This window comes from Siniperca chuatsi, linkage group LG22, assembly GCF_020085105.1.
Source record: "Siniperca chuatsi isolate FFG_IHB_CAS linkage group LG22, ASM2008510v1, whole genome shotgun sequence".
Lineage (NCBI taxonomy): Eukaryota > Metazoa > Chordata > Actinopteri > Centrarchiformes > Sinipercidae > Siniperca > Siniperca chuatsi.
This window is the reverse complement of record NC_058063.1, coordinates 24073828-24091804: the sequence shown is the minus strand read 5'-3', so window position 1 is coordinate 24091804 and position 17977 is coordinate 24073828. Positions and strand designations below refer to the sequence as shown.

Genomic DNA, 17977 nt, shown 5'->3' with positions numbered 1-17977 from the left:
AGCTACTGATAGACGCATGTACCTGCGCACGGACGCGACAGTGGCATCCACCTGAACAAGAGACAGAGAAGAAGAGCTGATCTCTTCAGGTGTCAGAGGTGCAGCTTCATCTAATCACTAGTTTAAACTAGTTAGTGGTTACAAACAGCTTTGTGTGTGAGTGTGTGTGTGTGTGTGTGAGTGTGTGAGTGTGTGAGTGTGTGTGTGTGTGTGTGTGTGTGTGTGTGTGTGTGTGTGCGCTACGTCTCTTTGTAAAATGAGGAGATTGCTTCACTTCTTACTGTTTGCGACTGTTTGAAGGTTCAGACTTTGGTGTGATTGAACTACATTTATATCACTTCACATCAGTTCACTGCGCACACTTCCTTGTTTTTTTACTTCCCAGGTGAGAGAGGGAGAGGGAGGGGGGGAGAGAGAGACAGAGAGAGAGAGAGGGAGGGGGGGAGGTAGAGAGAGAGAGAGAGGGAGGGGGGGAGGGAGAGAGAGAGGGAGGGAGAGAGAGGGAGGGGGAGGGGGGAAGGGGGGAGGGAGGGAGTGGTGGAGAGACACTGGCTGACAGTGAGCGAGGCAGGAAGCTGCCTGCAGGCTGGGAGTGGTCGGACGTATAAAAGACAAGTCGTCTTCCTTCTTTCTGCATTTTACTTCTCTTCCCCCTCTTCCTCATACCTGAGACTATACCTGCGCAGGTAAGCTGACGTGGTCTCTCTCTCTCACACACACACACATATTCTCAGAGTTTTGGGTATAGATTTTGTGACTGCTCAGTCTCTTTCTGTTCATGCTTCTGGTTCTTCTGACGCTGGTTCAGACACGTTCGGTTGTCAGTCAGAAAGTGTGTATGTGTGTTACTGATCAGTGTGTGTGTGTGTGTGTGTGTGTGTGTGTTGGTCATTGATCAGGATGTCGTGGCAGTCATACATTGATAACCTAAAGACGCCCGACCAGAGCGGGAATGTCCCGGTCATGGAGGCGGCCATCTGCGGGATAGCGTCCGGGCAAGAGAGTGTGTGGGTCAGCACGCCCGGCCTGGCCGGCATTACGGTAAACACACACACACGCACACACACGCACACACACACACACACACACACATAAACTACCCTCAGAGACTTTCAGACTCAGCTTGAGACACAAAAACAGAAAGAACAAACTATAAAACATGAATCTGTGCGTCTTGTTCACATGCTGCTCTGCACACGTTTCACACTGCAAAGAAAGTCCTTCTCCGTCTCGGCGAGAGACTTCCACTTCCTGCTTCAAAAGCACACATGACCTCGCCTGCTGCTGGTGATACTTTCACCTCCTAACAGCTCATTCAAGTATTTAAATCTGCATCAGATCGCTTTTTGTTCGTTTGGGTGTTTTTACACAAAACTTTAAATTCTCGTGTCAGCGACAGGTGACATCATCCCAAGAACCGTCACCTCATTGGCCGAGCTTCACTTACTTTAAGAAGCTATTTGTGGGTCTTCGCGGCGGTTCTTTTGCAGTGTCCCACCAGGTGTGTCCTCTGCTTGAGTTTTGGGCGTGTTCGGTTTGTCGCTCGGCCGGTTCCCGCTCTGTCAGCACGGGCGGGCAGCTGCTGCTGCTTTCAGCTGCTGCAGGGACAGAGGCGGCTCGTGCAGCTTCCCAAAGACACTCGCTTTGCTTTAAACAAGCGACAGAAATGTCAAACTCTGCCTCGGGTCAACACACTGACTCACGGGTAGAAAAGTCCTGACATGAAGTAAAAGTGACCTGGCAACGAGCTGAAACGTCTCACCTCATTGGCTGATTTCTTCACTTTTACTTTTTTAAAACAAGTCGTCGGTATGAGAGAAAATGCTGGGAAGGAACAAAAACATTTAATATCTGTGTTTTATGTGTTTTATGTGTAACCTGGGAGTGGAGGTGTTAACATGACACATACATGCATCTTCTGCCTGCTGTCACTCTTCTACAGCAGCTTGAACCGTCTGACCTGATTTTATTATTCTGAGTTGAGACAAGTCTTTACTCTGGGAAAACTTGTGGGGTGGACATTTTTTGCAGTGTGATAGTTGTTTAATTGACGGGGAACAGAAATCTGAATTTTTCTATGATTTGTCTAAATGTCCTTCTTCACGAGGTGAGCTTTGGGTGCAGACCCGTGCAGCGGGAAAGTAACGGTCGTGTTTGACGTGAAGAATAAGCGCTGTTCTTTGAGAAGCAGCAGTCGTGCGTCGTTTCCGGGTGTTTCTGTGGTTTTTCGGGGCTGCAGGTTGAGCGTTGGTTTAACTACCTTATAAGGACACAATGTCGAAAAACAGCAGCAAATACAGGAAGTGGAGACGATCACTTCTTGTTTCACACACACACACACACACACACACACACACACACACACACAGCGAGGTGAGGGTGGAGAGGCTTTGCTACAATCACACAATGTATCTCTTCAAGGTGTGTGTGTGTGTGTGTGTGTGTGTGTGTGTGTGTGTGTGTGTGTGTGCCTCACACACACCTGCGGGCTTCATTTGTTCATTTGCAACTGGTAGTTTTTAACCTTTAAACACTTAGAGTAACCCCCCACACACACACTGCATGGTAAGTAGTCTACCTAAAGGCCTTGACTCTGATTGGCTGGATGGTTTCAGGAAGTGGTTTTTGCCTCTGCAAGCAGCAGCAGCAGTGTGTGTGTGTGTGTGTGTGTGTGTCGTGTCTCGACTTGTCCTCCACACATTCTTCTTCTCTTCTGTCCTCCGGTCTCTTCTGCAGCTCAGGTCAGACTCTGTTCCAAACCGCTGATCGATCGATCGATCGATTGATCGTATCGACGAACAAGCTGCCCTCACTGTGGTGGAAGAAGTATTCAGATCTTTTACTGTGAAAGTACAAACACCACTGTTTCAAAATACAAAGTAAAAGCCCTGCATTCAAAGTCCTGCTTAAGTCCAAGTACAGACGGATTATCAGCTTCATGTAGTAAAAGTTCTGGTTCTGCAGTAAAACGTCTCCTGACTGATCTGATGTCTGACTCTGTCTGACATTATTAGATTATTAATACTGAGCATCAACGTCAGAGCAGCGTTTTACTGCTGGAGCTGCTCGAGGTGGAGCTAGTTTAACTAGTTTATAAACAGTTAGCTAGTTTTAACTACTTTATATACTAGTTTTAACTACTTTATACACAGTTAGCTAGTTTTAACTGCTTTATATACTAGTTTTAACTACTTTATACACAGTTAGCTAGTTTTAACTGCTTTATATACTAGTTTTAACTACTTTATACACAGTTAGCTAGTTTTAACTACTTTATATACTAGTTTTAACTACTTTATACACAGTTAGCTAGTTTTAACTACTTTATATACTAGTTTTAACTACTTTATACACAGTTAGCTAGTTTTAACTACTTTATATACTAGTTTTAACTACTTTATACACAGTTAGCTAGTTTTAACTACTTTATATACTAGTTTTAACTACTTTATACACAGTTAGCTAGTTTTAACTACTTTATACACAGTTAGCTAGTTTAACTACTTTATACACAGTTAGCTAGTTTTAACTGCTTTATATACTAGTTTTAACTACTTTATACACAGTTAGCTAGTTTTAACTACTTTATATACTAGTTTTAACTACTTTATACACAGTTAGCTAGTTTTAACTGCTTTATATACTAGTTTTAACTACTTTATATAGAGTTAGCTAGATTTAACTACTTTATATACAGTTAGCTAGTTTTAACTACTTTATACACAGTTAGCTAGTTTTAACTACTTTATATAGAGTTAGCTAGATTTAACTACTTTATATACAGTTAGCTAGTTTTAACTACTTTATACACAGTTAGCTAGTTTTAACTACTTTATACACAGTTAGCTAGTTTAACTACTTTATACACAGTTAGCTAGTTTTAACTGCTTTATATACTAGTTTTAACTACTTTATACACAGTTAGCTAGTTTTAACTACTTTATATACTAGTTTTAACTACTTTATACACAGTTAGCTAGTTTTAACTGCTTTATATACTAGTTTTAACTACTTTATATAGAGTTAGCTAGATTTAACTACTTTATATACAGTTAGCTAGTTTTAACTACTTTATACACAGTTAGCTAGTTTTAACTACTTTATATAGAGTTAGCTAGATTTAACTACTTTATATACAGTTAGCTAGTTTTAACTACTTTATACACAGTTAGCTAGTTTTAACTACTTTATATAGAGTTAGCTAGATTTAACTACTTTATATACAGTTAGCTAGTTTTAACTACTTTATATACAGTTAGCTAGTTTTAACTACTTTATACACAGTTAGCTAGTTTTAACTACTTTATATACAGTTAGCTAGTTTTAACTACTTTATACACAGTTAGCTAGTTTTAACTACTTTATATACTAGTTTTAACTACTTTATACACAGTTAACTAGTTTTAACTACTTTATACACTGTTAGCTAGTTTTAACTGCTTTATATACTAGTTTTAACTACTTTATACACAGTTAACTAGTTTTAACTACTTTATATACTAGTTTTATCTACTTTATACACAGTTAGCTAGTTTTAACTACTTTATATACTAGTTTTAACTACTTTATACACAGTTAGCTAGTTTTAACTACTTTATACACAGTTAGCTAGTTTTAACTACTTTATATACTAGTTTTATCTACTTTATACACAGTTAGCTAGTTTTAACTACTTTATATACTAGTTTTAACTACTTTATACACAGTTAGCTAGTTTTAACTACTTTATACACTGTTAGCTAGTTTTAACTGCTTTATATACTAGTTTTAACTACTTTATACACAGTTAACTAGTTTTAACTGCTTTATATACAATTAGCTAGTTTTAATGTTTAGTGAAATATTGGCTCATTTGAACAGTTATTGAAATGAAACAATGTGAGAAGTTTAGAGGAGAAACAGCTCAGAGTCTGAAACATGACGAGGAGACACAACTGCATATATATTTAAAAATGGTTTGTATTTTGAACACTTATATGTTTTTTAGGTAAAATCTTCACCTGAAAAGTAACTAAAGTTATCAAATAAATGTAGTGGAGTAAAAGTAGAAAGTAGCAGAAAATGGGAATAGTAAAATACAAGTGCCTCAAAACTGTACTTAAGTACAGTACTTGAGTAAATGTATTTAGTTACTTTCCTCCACTGAAGGCTGCATATAACACAGTGATATATGTGAAGGACAGCCATACATATACCTGCATATACACACCTGTACACCTGTGATCACATGGAGACTGAGCATCATCTTCATACACAGTTTAAGCATCAAAGCGTTCGACAGACGTCTCTCACACAGTGTGACTGTGTAAGTGAAGTGTAACGTGAGACACGTTCAGCTCAGTCTGCTCTCTCTCTCAGCTTTATTGTCCTTTAAAACAGATTTCAGTGTTTAACTGATGCTTTCAAATGTCTTGTGTCGTCCGAGTGACAAAAACCCAAAGTTTAGTTTTCTGTGATAGAAAACTGAGACATTTGAGAAGCAGCAACCAGACAACGATTGACAAAAAAATCAAAACAGTTGCTAATTATCTTTCTGTCGACTGACTAATCAGTTGATCAACTAATCGTTTCAGCTCTGATACAGACAGTATGTCCATGCGTCAGAGAGTCAGCAGACACAGTTAAAGCAGTCAAACCAGTTTAATGGGATTCATGGAAACACAGGAGGAAGCAGCCTGCCCTGAAACTGCACGTGCTGCCCACGTGCCCTTCAGCCAGGCGCTGTGCGTGGATTAACACCTGACGCAGACAAGCTTTTCGTTCGGTGGAAACGAGACGTTGACTTGCGGTAACAAGCTAAAGTTAGCTTACGTGTAATGGGAGACAGAGGCCTTGCGATCATTTGTCGTCGCTGTCGAAAGATGCTGATGTTTGCTTTGTTCCATCACCAGCAAACGTTTCCGTTAGCTGCAGCACAGGCTTCTTGTCCCGGGCCAGGGGAGCGTTACCAGCAAATACACACAGCCGGTGGGTCGTTCGTTACGTAAGGCCCAACGTTTTCTTTTCTTACAGAGCTCAGCGATTGGTTTACTTATACAGACTAAAATCAGGGCGACGGTGATGGGGGCCCACAGCCTCAAAGAACAAGGTCTCAGATGCCATCTTTGATCATGGCCCTGGTGGGTAGTTCAGGGGATCCAGGAATATGGAGTATTCCCCATGACCTGGCGCGCCCTTCCCTGGTTTATGCCTCAGGCCAGATATGATAATAACCAGTCTGTCTCTCTGCCTGTCTCTCTCTCTCTCAGACGGAGGAAATCAAAAAGCTGGCTGGTGACAGGTCGACTTTCCGCCAAGCTGGCCCTTACGTCGCGGGGATGAAGTGCATGCTGCTCCGAGACCAGATGGACGTAGAGTCGGTCTACACCTTGGACCTGAAGACATCGAAGATTAACGACCAGTCCTACTCAATATGTGTCGGCAAGAGCAACCAGGGTAAGACAGACGGGTGGAGAGGGAGAGAGACAGAGAGACAGACAGACAGAGAGACAGAGAGACAGACAGACAGAGAGACAGGCAGACAGACAGACAGTGAGACAGACAGACAGTCAGGCAGACAGACAGTCAGACAGACAGGCAGACAGACAGACAGTGAGACAGACAGACAGTCAGGCAGACAGACAGTCAGACAGACAGACAGGCAGTGAGACAGTGAGACAGACAGACAGTGAGACAGACAGACAGACCTTCAGGCAGACAGACAGGCAGACAGACAGACAGACAGACAGACAGACAGACAGGCAGACAGAGGGCAGACAGACAGACAGTCAGACAGACAGACAGGCAGTTAGACAGTGAGACAGACAGACAGTGAGACAGACAGACAGACCTTCAGGCAGACAGACCTTCAGGCAGACAGACAGGCAGACAGAGGGCAGACAGACAGACAGGCAGTGAGACAGTGAGACAGACAGACAGTGAGACAGACAGACAGAGAGACAGACAGACAGACCTTCAGGCAGACAGACAGGCAGACAGACAGACAGGCAGTCAGACAGACAGACAGACAGACAGACCTTCAGGCAGACAGACAGACAGACAGGCAGAGAGACACTCAGACAGACAGACCTTCAGGCAGACAGACAGGCAGACAGACAGGCAGACAGAGGGCAGACAGACAGACAGACAGACAGACAGACAGGCAGAGAGACACTCAGACAGACAGACAGACAGTCAGACAGACAGGCTGATATGTTTGTTTGGGGTAACACTGTTAGATCTGATCAGTGTAAACTTCTCTCCGGATGTTTTGTTCTTGTTGTTTTTAAATAAATGTTTGTCTGTCCTGTCTCACCCAGCTGTCTCACCCAGCTGTCTCACCCAGCTGTCTCACCCAGCTGTCTCTCTGTCTGTCTCCACAGCTATAGTCATAGCTCAGGGCACAAAAGATGCCAATGGCGGACAGCTGGCCACCAAGGTGTACACCGTCGTTGACCACCTGCGGAAAGCCGGCATGTAAGACAAGATGGCCGCCGTCCCCTCCTGTACCCACCAAACAAGATGGATGCCACCCCCTGCCTCCCTCTGCGCATCAACTCAAGAAAATGGCCGCTGTTCTAAGCTTCTTTAGTTTTTTATTAATATTTTGACCTTCCAGGTGTATTTCTGCCATCAGGGATAAATAAAAAGTGTTTAGTTAACTGATTAAGTTTTATTCCATGTAATGAGTGAGTGATGAACTTGACTGCACTCTTTGTGGTTGGCGTTCGAAGCAGCGAGGCAGTGTTACATTTTTTCCAGTGGAGATGGATCTGTGTCCAATCACAGCTCTGTAGAAACAAATCACACACTGAAAAATAAAAAGAGCAACATGTTTATTCTGAAAACACTCTGAGGGTTTCTCTGTGTGTGGGCTTGTATTGCTGTCTTTTGAGAACCAATGTCAGTTTTAAACCATCGTTGTGAGGACACGTCTGCATTGTGAGGACACGTCTGCATTGCGAGGACACGTCTGCATTGCGAGGACACGTCTGCATTGTGAGGACCGCTTCTCACCACTTCTAAGGACTGCTCGAAGGTGCAGACCTGGTTTTAAGGTTCAGGTTAGAATCACGTTTAGACTAGGGTCAGGGACTCTTACGTCAGTGAGGGTCTTCACAAGTACAGGAAGACGTGTGTGTGTGTTAAACTGCAATAAGCAGAAACACATGAAGAGATATCATTACTGTTATTAATACTACAACTACCACTACTAGCAGTATTATTATATATAATTATTATATTATTATATGTAATTATTATTACCACTGCTATTACTACTGCTGCTGCCACTATTACCCGAGCAGCGACCTGCGGGCTGAAGAATGAAGCCAACAGGAAGTGCAGTTCCTCCAACGGCCACTCGAGGCTCCAAAAGCGAGTCGGTCCCCACAGAGCCCCGAGTCAAATACTTCACAGCAGAAACAAACACGTTTCCAGCCTGGCACAAAGCACGGTTCTGGTCTCGGAAGCTAATTTCCCCGTTCAGGACAGCTTTAAGTTACATTCAGGCTTAAAGTTCTGCATGATTAAAGACGTGGCTGCTTTGAGTGACAGGTGGGTGCCGCTAGGTGCTTCAGCTCCACCTCTTTGCCCATTTTTGGATTGGCCGCCGGAGTCGGGGACTGCCAAGATGGCGTCGGCCGGAGCCGCCACACTGAGCTGCACAGCGGCTCTTCAGACTACGTCCATGTTTTATACAGTCTGTGCTACAACCGTTAGTATTACTAATATTATTACTACTGCTTCTACCAATACTAATACTGTTACTAATAATACTATTACTGCTTCTACCAATACTAATACTGTTACTAATAATACTATTACTGCTTTTACCAATACTAATACTGTTACTAATAATACTATTACTGCTTCTACCAATACTAATACTGTTACTAATAATACTATTACTGCTACTACCAATACTAATACTGTTACTAATAATACTATTACTGCTTCTACCAATACTAATACTGTTAATAATAATACTATTATTGCTACTACGACTACTCTGCCTAATACCCCTGCAGTTACTAATATTATTACTCTGGTGCTGTTAGTATTGTTGTTACTGCTGCTGTAGTTCTCATTATTACAGTCGCTTGCAGTGTCAGCAGCTGAAGTGTAGTACAGTCGTACAGTCACCATGTTACAGAAGGGACCCGTGTACAAATACAACAAAGTACACTTTCCGCTGCCCGTCTCACGTTCACGCCTGGATGCAGGCTGTTAGTATTAAGACGAGGGCGTACTACAATAAGAGTAAAGATACTGTTGAATATAAAATCTAAGAGTATAAGAAGAGATCCCCCCACTCCTCCAGTCATGTGCAGTTATATTTAGCTGCAGTAAAGGCTACAGGGACACTGGACAGGCTGCAGTGTGTGTGTGGTACAGTTTAAGGTGAGTGTAAAGGGTAAGGTGTGTCTGTGTGTGTGTGTGTGTGTGTGTGTGTGTGTGTGTGTGTGTGTGTGTGTGTGTGTGTGTGTGTGTGTGTGTGGGGTTAGTGCCCTTTGCAGTGAATGCTGAGCCGCTCTCACATTTCCCCTTTAGATGAACTTTGACCTTCTCCATCTGAGTTAGGGACCGTCACACTAGTTCACAGCACAGAGAGAAACTCAGTTATTTAATAATAATATGATGCTGAGATAAAATGTGTGGATGCAGCTTTCTACTGCGAATGAAAATCACATTTTATGGTCATTGATTTTTCCATGATATTCCTGATAAGCAGTGTCACACGAGCGGGAGCGGTGTGCGGCCTCGTGCGTCCGACGAGTCGCCGCCGTGCCGACGTTCAGCACAGCACGATGTGTCGGCTTCTTGAACCGGACAGGTTGCCGCAGGCCGGCGGCTGTGTATCACGCACATTTATGTTTCCATTTATTGTGAAATCAGAGTCCGCTGGCAGCAGCGTTGGTGGCATGTGACTCGGTCAGACTGAACGCCGCCCCCTCGTTTCCTGGTTTCTGGTAACTTTTTCAGACCTGCAAGACAAACGGGTTTTCTGTTCATATTTCTTATGTTCCGCAACACATCTGTGGCCGCCGCCTGTCGCCGCCGCCTGTCGCCGCCGCCTGTCGCCGCCGCCTGTCGCCGCCGCCTGTCGCCGTCGCCTGTCGCCGCCGCCTGTCGCCGCTGCCTGCTCCTTAAATGTAGCGCCCGTCCGATTTGTCCCGTCTTTCTCCAGTGGGTCATTTTTTGGTTCTTCGCTGAATGTGTTGCAGAATATTTTAGTACGCACTGGTGAAATCGGGGGGGTTTGGTTTTGTCTTTCCCTGCCCCTCCGATCTCTTTTACATCACCTCTGAAATCATTATACGCTGATGCTAATTCTGCCCGAAGCCCCAGGTATCTGCTGGTGCGGCAGCGCTCCCCTCTGGTTGTCCAGATGGATCCATAAAACTGCCTCGAGGCAGTATTCAGCTCGGCCTTCTTTACGGACTGAAATCGGTGTTTATATTTTCGAGCCTCAGTCTGAAAGCCGGTCCTTACAGTGTTGGCTTCACTGTTGGTCTTCTCTAATCCGTTGAGGTCGGCTGATGTCATGAGCGCACCTGATGTCACCTGGAGGATCCAGGCTTCTTTCCTTCCCTTCATCCTCTTCTGACGACGTCATTTTGTAATTTAACTCAAATGTTATTTGTGGAAATTTGTTCCTCTCTGCAGAACAAAGTTTGCTACAATCGAAGAAAGGTGACGGCCGGTTATTAGAACACCTGTAACGCGGAGTGATACATGTAGTTACAGGTCGCAGTGCTGTTCCTCTCTACATCTGGCCTCTGGTCCTCAAACTGTCAGATTACTGTAACTTTCTTTCAGTTGTAATTTTCCTGCAACGGCATCCACATTTTCTTTAGAGAAGCAGAAAACGACAATAATAATAATAAATACACAAACAAATAGCATAAATCATCATGGACGCTCTGAAGAAATCTGTCCAGCTGTGTGTGTTACGTCCGAAATGTTGGACCGTACTCTTTATAATATTATTTACAGAGACCCAACAAATCCCACCATGAGCAAGCGCTTGACGACAGCGGCAAGGAAAAACTTCCTGCCGCTGCCGGTTGGGTTTCCATCCAATTATACTGTTTCATCTACTGGTAAAATGCTAATATTGCTACAATCTATACAACTTAAACTATTCCTAATGCAGTTACTAATCCTGATTCTACTACTAATATGCTAATACTTATAAATACACTTATATACACTGCAAATACATGATTTAAACACACACATCTTCTCTAGCTGCTTCCATAGTGTTTAAAGTATAAACTGCAGGGCTTTGATACATGTCTCGGGACTAAGTAAAGGTTTTAGTGTTGTTATACTGGTCTCAGAGGGATCCCTGTGTCAGCGGCAGGTTTTTGTGTTTTCCTGCAGTCCGGTCCCATGCAGACGCTCCCTGCCTCTCCACCCAGCCTCCTCCCCCCGTCAGGGAGCGTCTATAAAAACCCTGCAGCGTGACAGACGGACACTTTCCACGTCAGTCGGACAGTCAGACGGACGGCCAAAGACGACACCCCCTTTCCTCTCTGACAGCAGGACTCAGGTAGGCTGAAGCAGGAGTGAGTTCTCAGCTCTGCTCGGTCTCTTTGGGGACCAACTGCTGGGTTTTTACTGAGAAACTGCTTCCTGTTTCTTTCTCACTTTGGTCTAAAACTGTTTCTCGTTTGCTCTGTTTTATTGTGAAAGTCTAGTTTTTCAGAGGGGGTTTGGCACGCTCGGTGTTAAATCAGATATTTGCATACGCTCCTTTTTTCCCAAATCTCACTGTGTTTTTGATTCTTTATCTAAACTAAAAGACAAAAACCTTCAGGGCTTCGACTTTCAGCTGCCTGAAGGTCAGAGAGCAGAGCTGAACGCAGGAAATCTGACAAACAGCAGCAGAAGCACAAAGTCCAGACAGAGAGACAGACAGACAGTGAGACAGACAGAGAGACAGACAGACAGAGAGACAGACAGACAGTGAGACAGACACACAGAGAGACAGACAGACAGACAGACAGACAGAGAGAGAGAGAGACAGTGAGACAGACAGAGAGACAGACAGACAGACAGACAGACAGACAGAGAGACAGACAGACAGACAGACAGAGAGAGAGAGAGAGAGAGAGACAGACAGACAGAGAGACAGTGAGACAGACAGAGAGACAGACAGACAGACAGACAGTGAGACAGACACACAGAGAGACAGACAGAGAGACAGACAGACAGAGAGACAGTGAGAGACAGTGAGACAGACAGACAGACAGAGAGAGAGAGAGACAGACAGTGAGACAGACAGACAGAGAGACAGACAGACAGACAGAGAGAGAGAGAGACAGACAGAGAGACAGAGAGAGAGACAGTGAGACAGACAGACAGACAGACAGACAGACAGAGCTGAACAGTCTGTCTACGTTGTTAGCAGTAGCAGTGCAGGAATAGTGTTAGCATTAGCAGTAGTTCGTAGCTGCAGTGGTGATTAGAAGTAGTTTTATCAGTTGCAGTAGCTTTTCTGTTAGCAGCAGCAGTGTTAGCAGTATTTTAGTGTTTTGTATGTCCAGTTGTTCAGTGTGTGAGTGTGTATGTGTGTGTGTGAGTGTGTGAGTGTGAGTGAGTGTGTGTGTGTGTGTGTGTGTGTGTGTGTGTGTGTGAGTGTGTGTGTACAGTAAAGTCTTTGTAAAGGCCATACGTGGTCTCAAGTGTGCTGTAACCACTCAGCTGTTGTCCTGCTGGCATATCTGGCCTATCACTGTGCACCACTGACGTGCACACACACACACACACACACACACACACACACACACACACGGTTACATAACTCGGACATAAAGGCCGTCCTGAAGAAATCTGTTCAAACAGTGATTGTGTAAGCAGCACTTTTAGCAGTGATAGCAGGGTACTCCTGATAGCTGTCCAACTGTCCATAGTGCCATACTGCTAACATGCTAATACTGCTGCAACCTGTACTGTCGGAACCATTGTTAATAACGTCACCACTACCATTACGTCAAATTTAATTCTAATATTAAAGTGCTAATATTGCTAATACTGAAACAGCTACTACTGCTAATATTGCTTCTACCACTACTGCTACAAGTACTGCTATTAGTGCTATCACTTGTGTGAGTAATGCTAATACTATTGCTATTGCTGCAAAATACGGTTCTGAAGACTGCTACTACTGACATTACGACCACAAATATATGTAATACAGGTATACTACTCATACTGCTAACACCACTGCTACTGAAGCTAATGCTAATAATGCTGCATCTACTGCTAACATTGCTTCAACTATTGCTATGCTAATATGCTAGTAAAGCTCCAACTATCCCTATGATTTTTGCTAGTTTGACTATTTACCAATGCTTTTGGTAATGCTAATGCTACTAGTGCTGTGATATAATAATAATAATGATAATAATAATAATAACCATGCTAACCATGCTACTCCTACTGCTAATAATGAATGATACTGCTGCTACTAATGCAGCTGCTGCTGCTAGCACTGTATTGTTGTCTCACAGTACCAGACACGATCCACTGTGTGGGGAAACACACAAAACCAACACCTAATCAATGTTCATGCTACAGAAGAGAGCTATAAGAATTGGAAATTGATCGGATTATTATGAACCAACCAATGCACTTTTTTACTAATTTACATGCTTTAAGATTTTGTGATCTAGTTGATCTTAAAACTGCACAGATAATGTAAAGCACAAAAAACTGTTTGCAGAGGTTGTTTGAAATTAGTAGAGAAGTTAACTTTGCAAATTAAACAAATATAAAACTGAGGCATGATCGTTATTGTGTGTGAATCATTTTGAACTTTTTGTTAGTTTTGTTTATGTCTAGCTTAAAGCTATAGTGAAAGGGTTGCCTATTAAAATATGCTATGTAAAGGTATAATAAGCTAAAGCTTCAGCCTACATGCTTTATTTAATGACTTATTGTTATTTATGTATTTCCATCTGCATTCATTTTGGACAATTGTTAATAAGGACCGAACTACTGCTACTCAGGGTTTCATCTAAAGTTGAAGTTAATGTGTCAGGGGTTTATGGGCGATAAATATTAACTAAGGTAGTTGGTGATACCCAGAATATTCCCCAGCCTGGTTTTGATTGTTGTGTGGGATTTCAGCAGATATAATATATATATATATATATATATATATATATATTATATCCGTCAGATTAGCAAAAACCTTAAATTTTCTGCCGTCACACTCTGCAGTAATGTTGGTAAAGTAGGTCAGTAACAGCAAACAGGAACAGACCTTTAGTTATCACAGAGAGGGGCTGATATCATTTCACAGTCACAAATACCTCTTCAAATGTCAAGAACATTAATAAGTGTGTGTGTGTCTGTGTGTACTGTAATTCTATAACAGCGAGGAGGAAGTCATGACCTCTGTAGAAAGGTCAGGGAAAAGGTTAAAGGGTTTTACACACCAGACTGACTGTATTAATAACTCTCCTTAGAGGCAGATAAGGGAAGCTCCCCTCCTCTGTCACCAGAATGGTCTCTCCCTCTCTCCTATTGGTCCTAGTAACCGTCCCTCATGAGTGAAACTCTGTGATTGGCTGTGTGGGAGGGGGAGGGTGGTGTCTGATAGGGGAAAGGGCCTGCTGCTGCCTGCCGTCATGGAGGCATCATGGCGTTACACAGGATCTCTGCAGCAGGTCTGACACACACACACACACAGGCTTAACACACACACAGGCTTAACACACACACACACACACACACACACACACACACACACACACACACACACACACACACACACACACACACACACACACACACACACACACACACACACACACACACACACAGGCTTAACACACACACAGGCTTAACACACACACACTCACACTCACACACACACTCACACACACACACACACACACACACACACACACACACACACACACACACACACACACACACACACACTGACACACACACACACACACACACACACGCACACACACTGACACACACACACACACGCACACACACTGACACACACACACACACACACACACACACACACACACACTGACACACACACACACACACTCACACCTCTGGTTCATAATTGATTGTTTTTTCTTCCAAGGTCACTGGTTGATTTCCTGTCTCTCTGTCTGAAAAAATTCAAATTCACATAAACTTTATCAGCATGAATGTGGATGACACACGCTGAATTACACATCACTGGATACAATTCAACATTGTCATGAGAAGAGAAGAAAAGCACATCGGCACAAAAATATAAATATCTTTTATCTTTTTATGATTATTATTTTATTGCTAACATTTAACAGTACAATTGTCAAAAGTCCAACTTTAATCATTCTGCTCTTTTAATATTAACACAGTCGGCTGCTGAAGCTGCAAGGACTGAGCTACGTCAAGGACATGGTCTATTTCTGTTCTAATGATCCTAGGACAGGGTTCTGTCCTAGGACAGGGTTCTGTCCTAGGAGTGTAATAATTCTGTGCTGTTCTACTAATCCTAGCTGTTCTACTAATCCTAGGACAGGGTTCTATCCTGCTCTAATGATCCTAGGACAGGGTTCTGTCCTGTTCTAATGATCCTAGCACAGGGTTCTGTTCTGTTCTACTAATCCTAGGACAGGGCCCCATCCTGTTCTAATAATTCTGTCCTGTTCTAATACTCCTAGGACAGGGATCTGTCCTGTTCTAATGATCCTAGGACAGGGTTACATCCTGTTCTAATGATCCTAGGACAGGGTTCTGTTCTGTTCTAATGATCCTAGGACAGGGATCTGTCCTGTTCTAATGATCCTAGGACAGGGTTCTGTCCTGTTCTAATGATCCTAGGACAGGGATCTGTCCTGTACTAATGATCCTAGGACAGGGTTCTGTCCTGTTCTAATGATCCTAGGACAGGGTTCTGTTCTGTTCTACTAATCCTAGGACAGGGCCCCATCCTGTCCCCAAAACAAGTCTTTCATTGTGACCACATTATCCACACATATTCACAAATGTACACTCCAAACATCACATACTGTATTTTTAGGAGTCTTTACAATTAAAAATTATTGTCCCCCAGCTGGTTTCTGGATACCACATATTTTCAAGTAACTCCACCCGTCTGCGTCTCATCAAATCAGACGCCCTTCTCTCCTGAACTGATATGATCCCATTGGTTTACAGTTCAGGATGATCCTTCACTGTGATATGGCTAATGCCAACATGCTTTCTCAATAGCAGATACATCACATAATAGAAGTAAGACGGTGTCGTCCCTCATTCGTCCAGGAGTGTTCTATCGTAGAAAAGGTTTTAGTCGTAGTCATCTGGACACTGTTTTCAGAATCAAGACGTTTCGGCTCCCATCCGGAAGTCATTCTCAATTGGACTTCCGGGTGAAGAACAAGCCGAAACGTCTTGATTCTGAAAACAGTGTCCAGATGACTACGACTGAAACCTTTTCTATGATAATAGAAGTAAAGACATTTCATGGGGGGAACTTTGCAGCCAAACTGAAAAACTATAAAACTATGCTGTGGATCATATTAGCATGTCATCTGCATATACAGCAAACATTTCAAACAACTCACTTCTTTTATTTCTGTCTCCCCACCTCTCTCTCCCTCCCCTCCATCAGTCAGGATGTCTATCACTAAGATTCACGCTCGGGAGATTCTGGACTCCAGAGGAAACCCCACAGTGGAGGTGGATCTGTGGACAGCCAAGGGTGAGCACCGACAAGTTTTATATATACCTTTAATAAGTAATGGTGACCTGCAAGTTAGCTTGATTGGCTACTAAAACGTAAAGGTAACCAGTATGTTAGCGTGATTGGCTGATAAAAAGTAAAGGTGACCACTAAGTTAACCTGGTTGGCTACTAAAATGTTAACAGGACCAGTATGTTAACCTGGTTGGCTAATAAAAAGTGACCAGTAAGTTAGTGTGATTGGCTAGTAAAAGGGTGAAAATAACTAGGAGGTTTCATCTGAGTGTCCTGTACAGAAATAGGTCCAGGTTGTGTTTAGACTAGTTTAGCACAAAGACAGGAAGCAGGGGGAAACTGCTAGCTTAGCTTCAACAAAAGAGAAAAATCTACCTTCCAACAACTCTCTGCCTGTCTGTCTCTCAGGTCTTTTCAGGGCAGCAGTTCCCAGCGGAGCATCGACTGGAGTCCACGAGGCTCTGGAGCTTCGCGATGGAGACAAGAGCCGCTACCTGGGCAAAGGTATGAGCAAGGCAGTAACAGGCTGAGGGTTCAAATCCCCACAGAGCAAAGCACTAAGACAACAGGCTGAGTTGTCAGATGTTCCTTTGTATTTTCCCGGGTAGGAATTGGAAGTTAGTGACTTTCGTACCTGTCTGGAGCACAGCAGCACATCTGTTTTTGTTTTTCCCTGCAGGTACTATGAAGGCTGTGGAACATGTGAACAAGGACATCGCCCCCAAGCTGATTGCAAAGGTATCAGCAAATGATCAATATGTCAAATAAAATTTAATAATAAAGTCAATGTGATTCAAGCATAGCAGAATTACATTTGATTTCATGCTCAAAATCAGCACACACATGCTTGTGATATTCAAAATTTTCAAATACTTTACAGAAATGTTGTTTTTGCCTGTTTTAGAGCCTGAATGTAATGGGTGTTAGTGAAAAGCTGATGTTAGTCTGATATGTGAGAAACTACTGCATTTGAATACAAAGGTTTCTTATCTGAAGGCTAACGCTGTGCTGGCTGTTTTAAAATCCTACAGTAAAAAGTGAATTTTGTGTCTCTAGAACTTCAGCGTTGTCGAGCAGGAGAAGATCGACAAGTTCATGCTGGAGTTGGACGGCACTGAGAACAAATGTAAGGACCTGTCTGTCTAACCTGTCTGTCTTTCTGTCTGTCTCTCTGTCTAACCTGTCTGTCTCTCTGTCTGAGCTGTGTGTTTCTCTGTCTGTCTCTCTGTCTGACCTGTCTGTCTCTCTGTCTGACCTGTCTGTCTGTCTC

At 43.1% G+C, this 17977-nt stretch overlaps 2 protein-coding genes across 3 annotated transcripts in view; both read left to right on the top strand.

The window, feature by feature from the left end:
* The first annotated feature begins 526 nt into the window (after positions 1-526).
* Positions 527-7826, top strand: pfn1 (profilin 1). The gene is made up of 4 exons (XM_044184474.1): positions 527-686; positions 900-1041; positions 6249-6435; positions 7362-7826. The coding sequence occupies exons 2-4, from the start codon at positions 901-903 to the stop codon at positions 7457-7459; spliced, it is 426 nt and encodes a 141-aa protein (XP_044040409.1). The 5' UTR covers positions 527-686; position 900; the 3' UTR covers positions 7460-7826.
* A 3557-nt stretch (positions 7827-11383) lies between these two features.
* The window catches only part of eno3 (enolase 3, (beta, muscle)), a 40564-nt gene continuing 33970 nt past the window's right edge, over positions 11384-17977 (top strand). For both annotated transcript variants that reach the window (XM_044184081.1, XM_044184082.1), the window contains exons 1-5: positions 11384-11536; positions 16622-16711; positions 17116-17211; positions 17387-17445; positions 17764-17833. In XM_044184081.1, the coding sequence (XP_044040016.1) occupies positions 16627-16711; positions 17116-17211; positions 17387-17445; positions 17764-17833 (310 nt within the window). In that variant the 5' untranslated portion in view covers positions 11384-11536; positions 16622-16626. The remainder of the gene's footprint in view (positions 11537-16621; positions 16712-17115; positions 17212-17386; positions 17446-17763; positions 17834-17977) is intronic.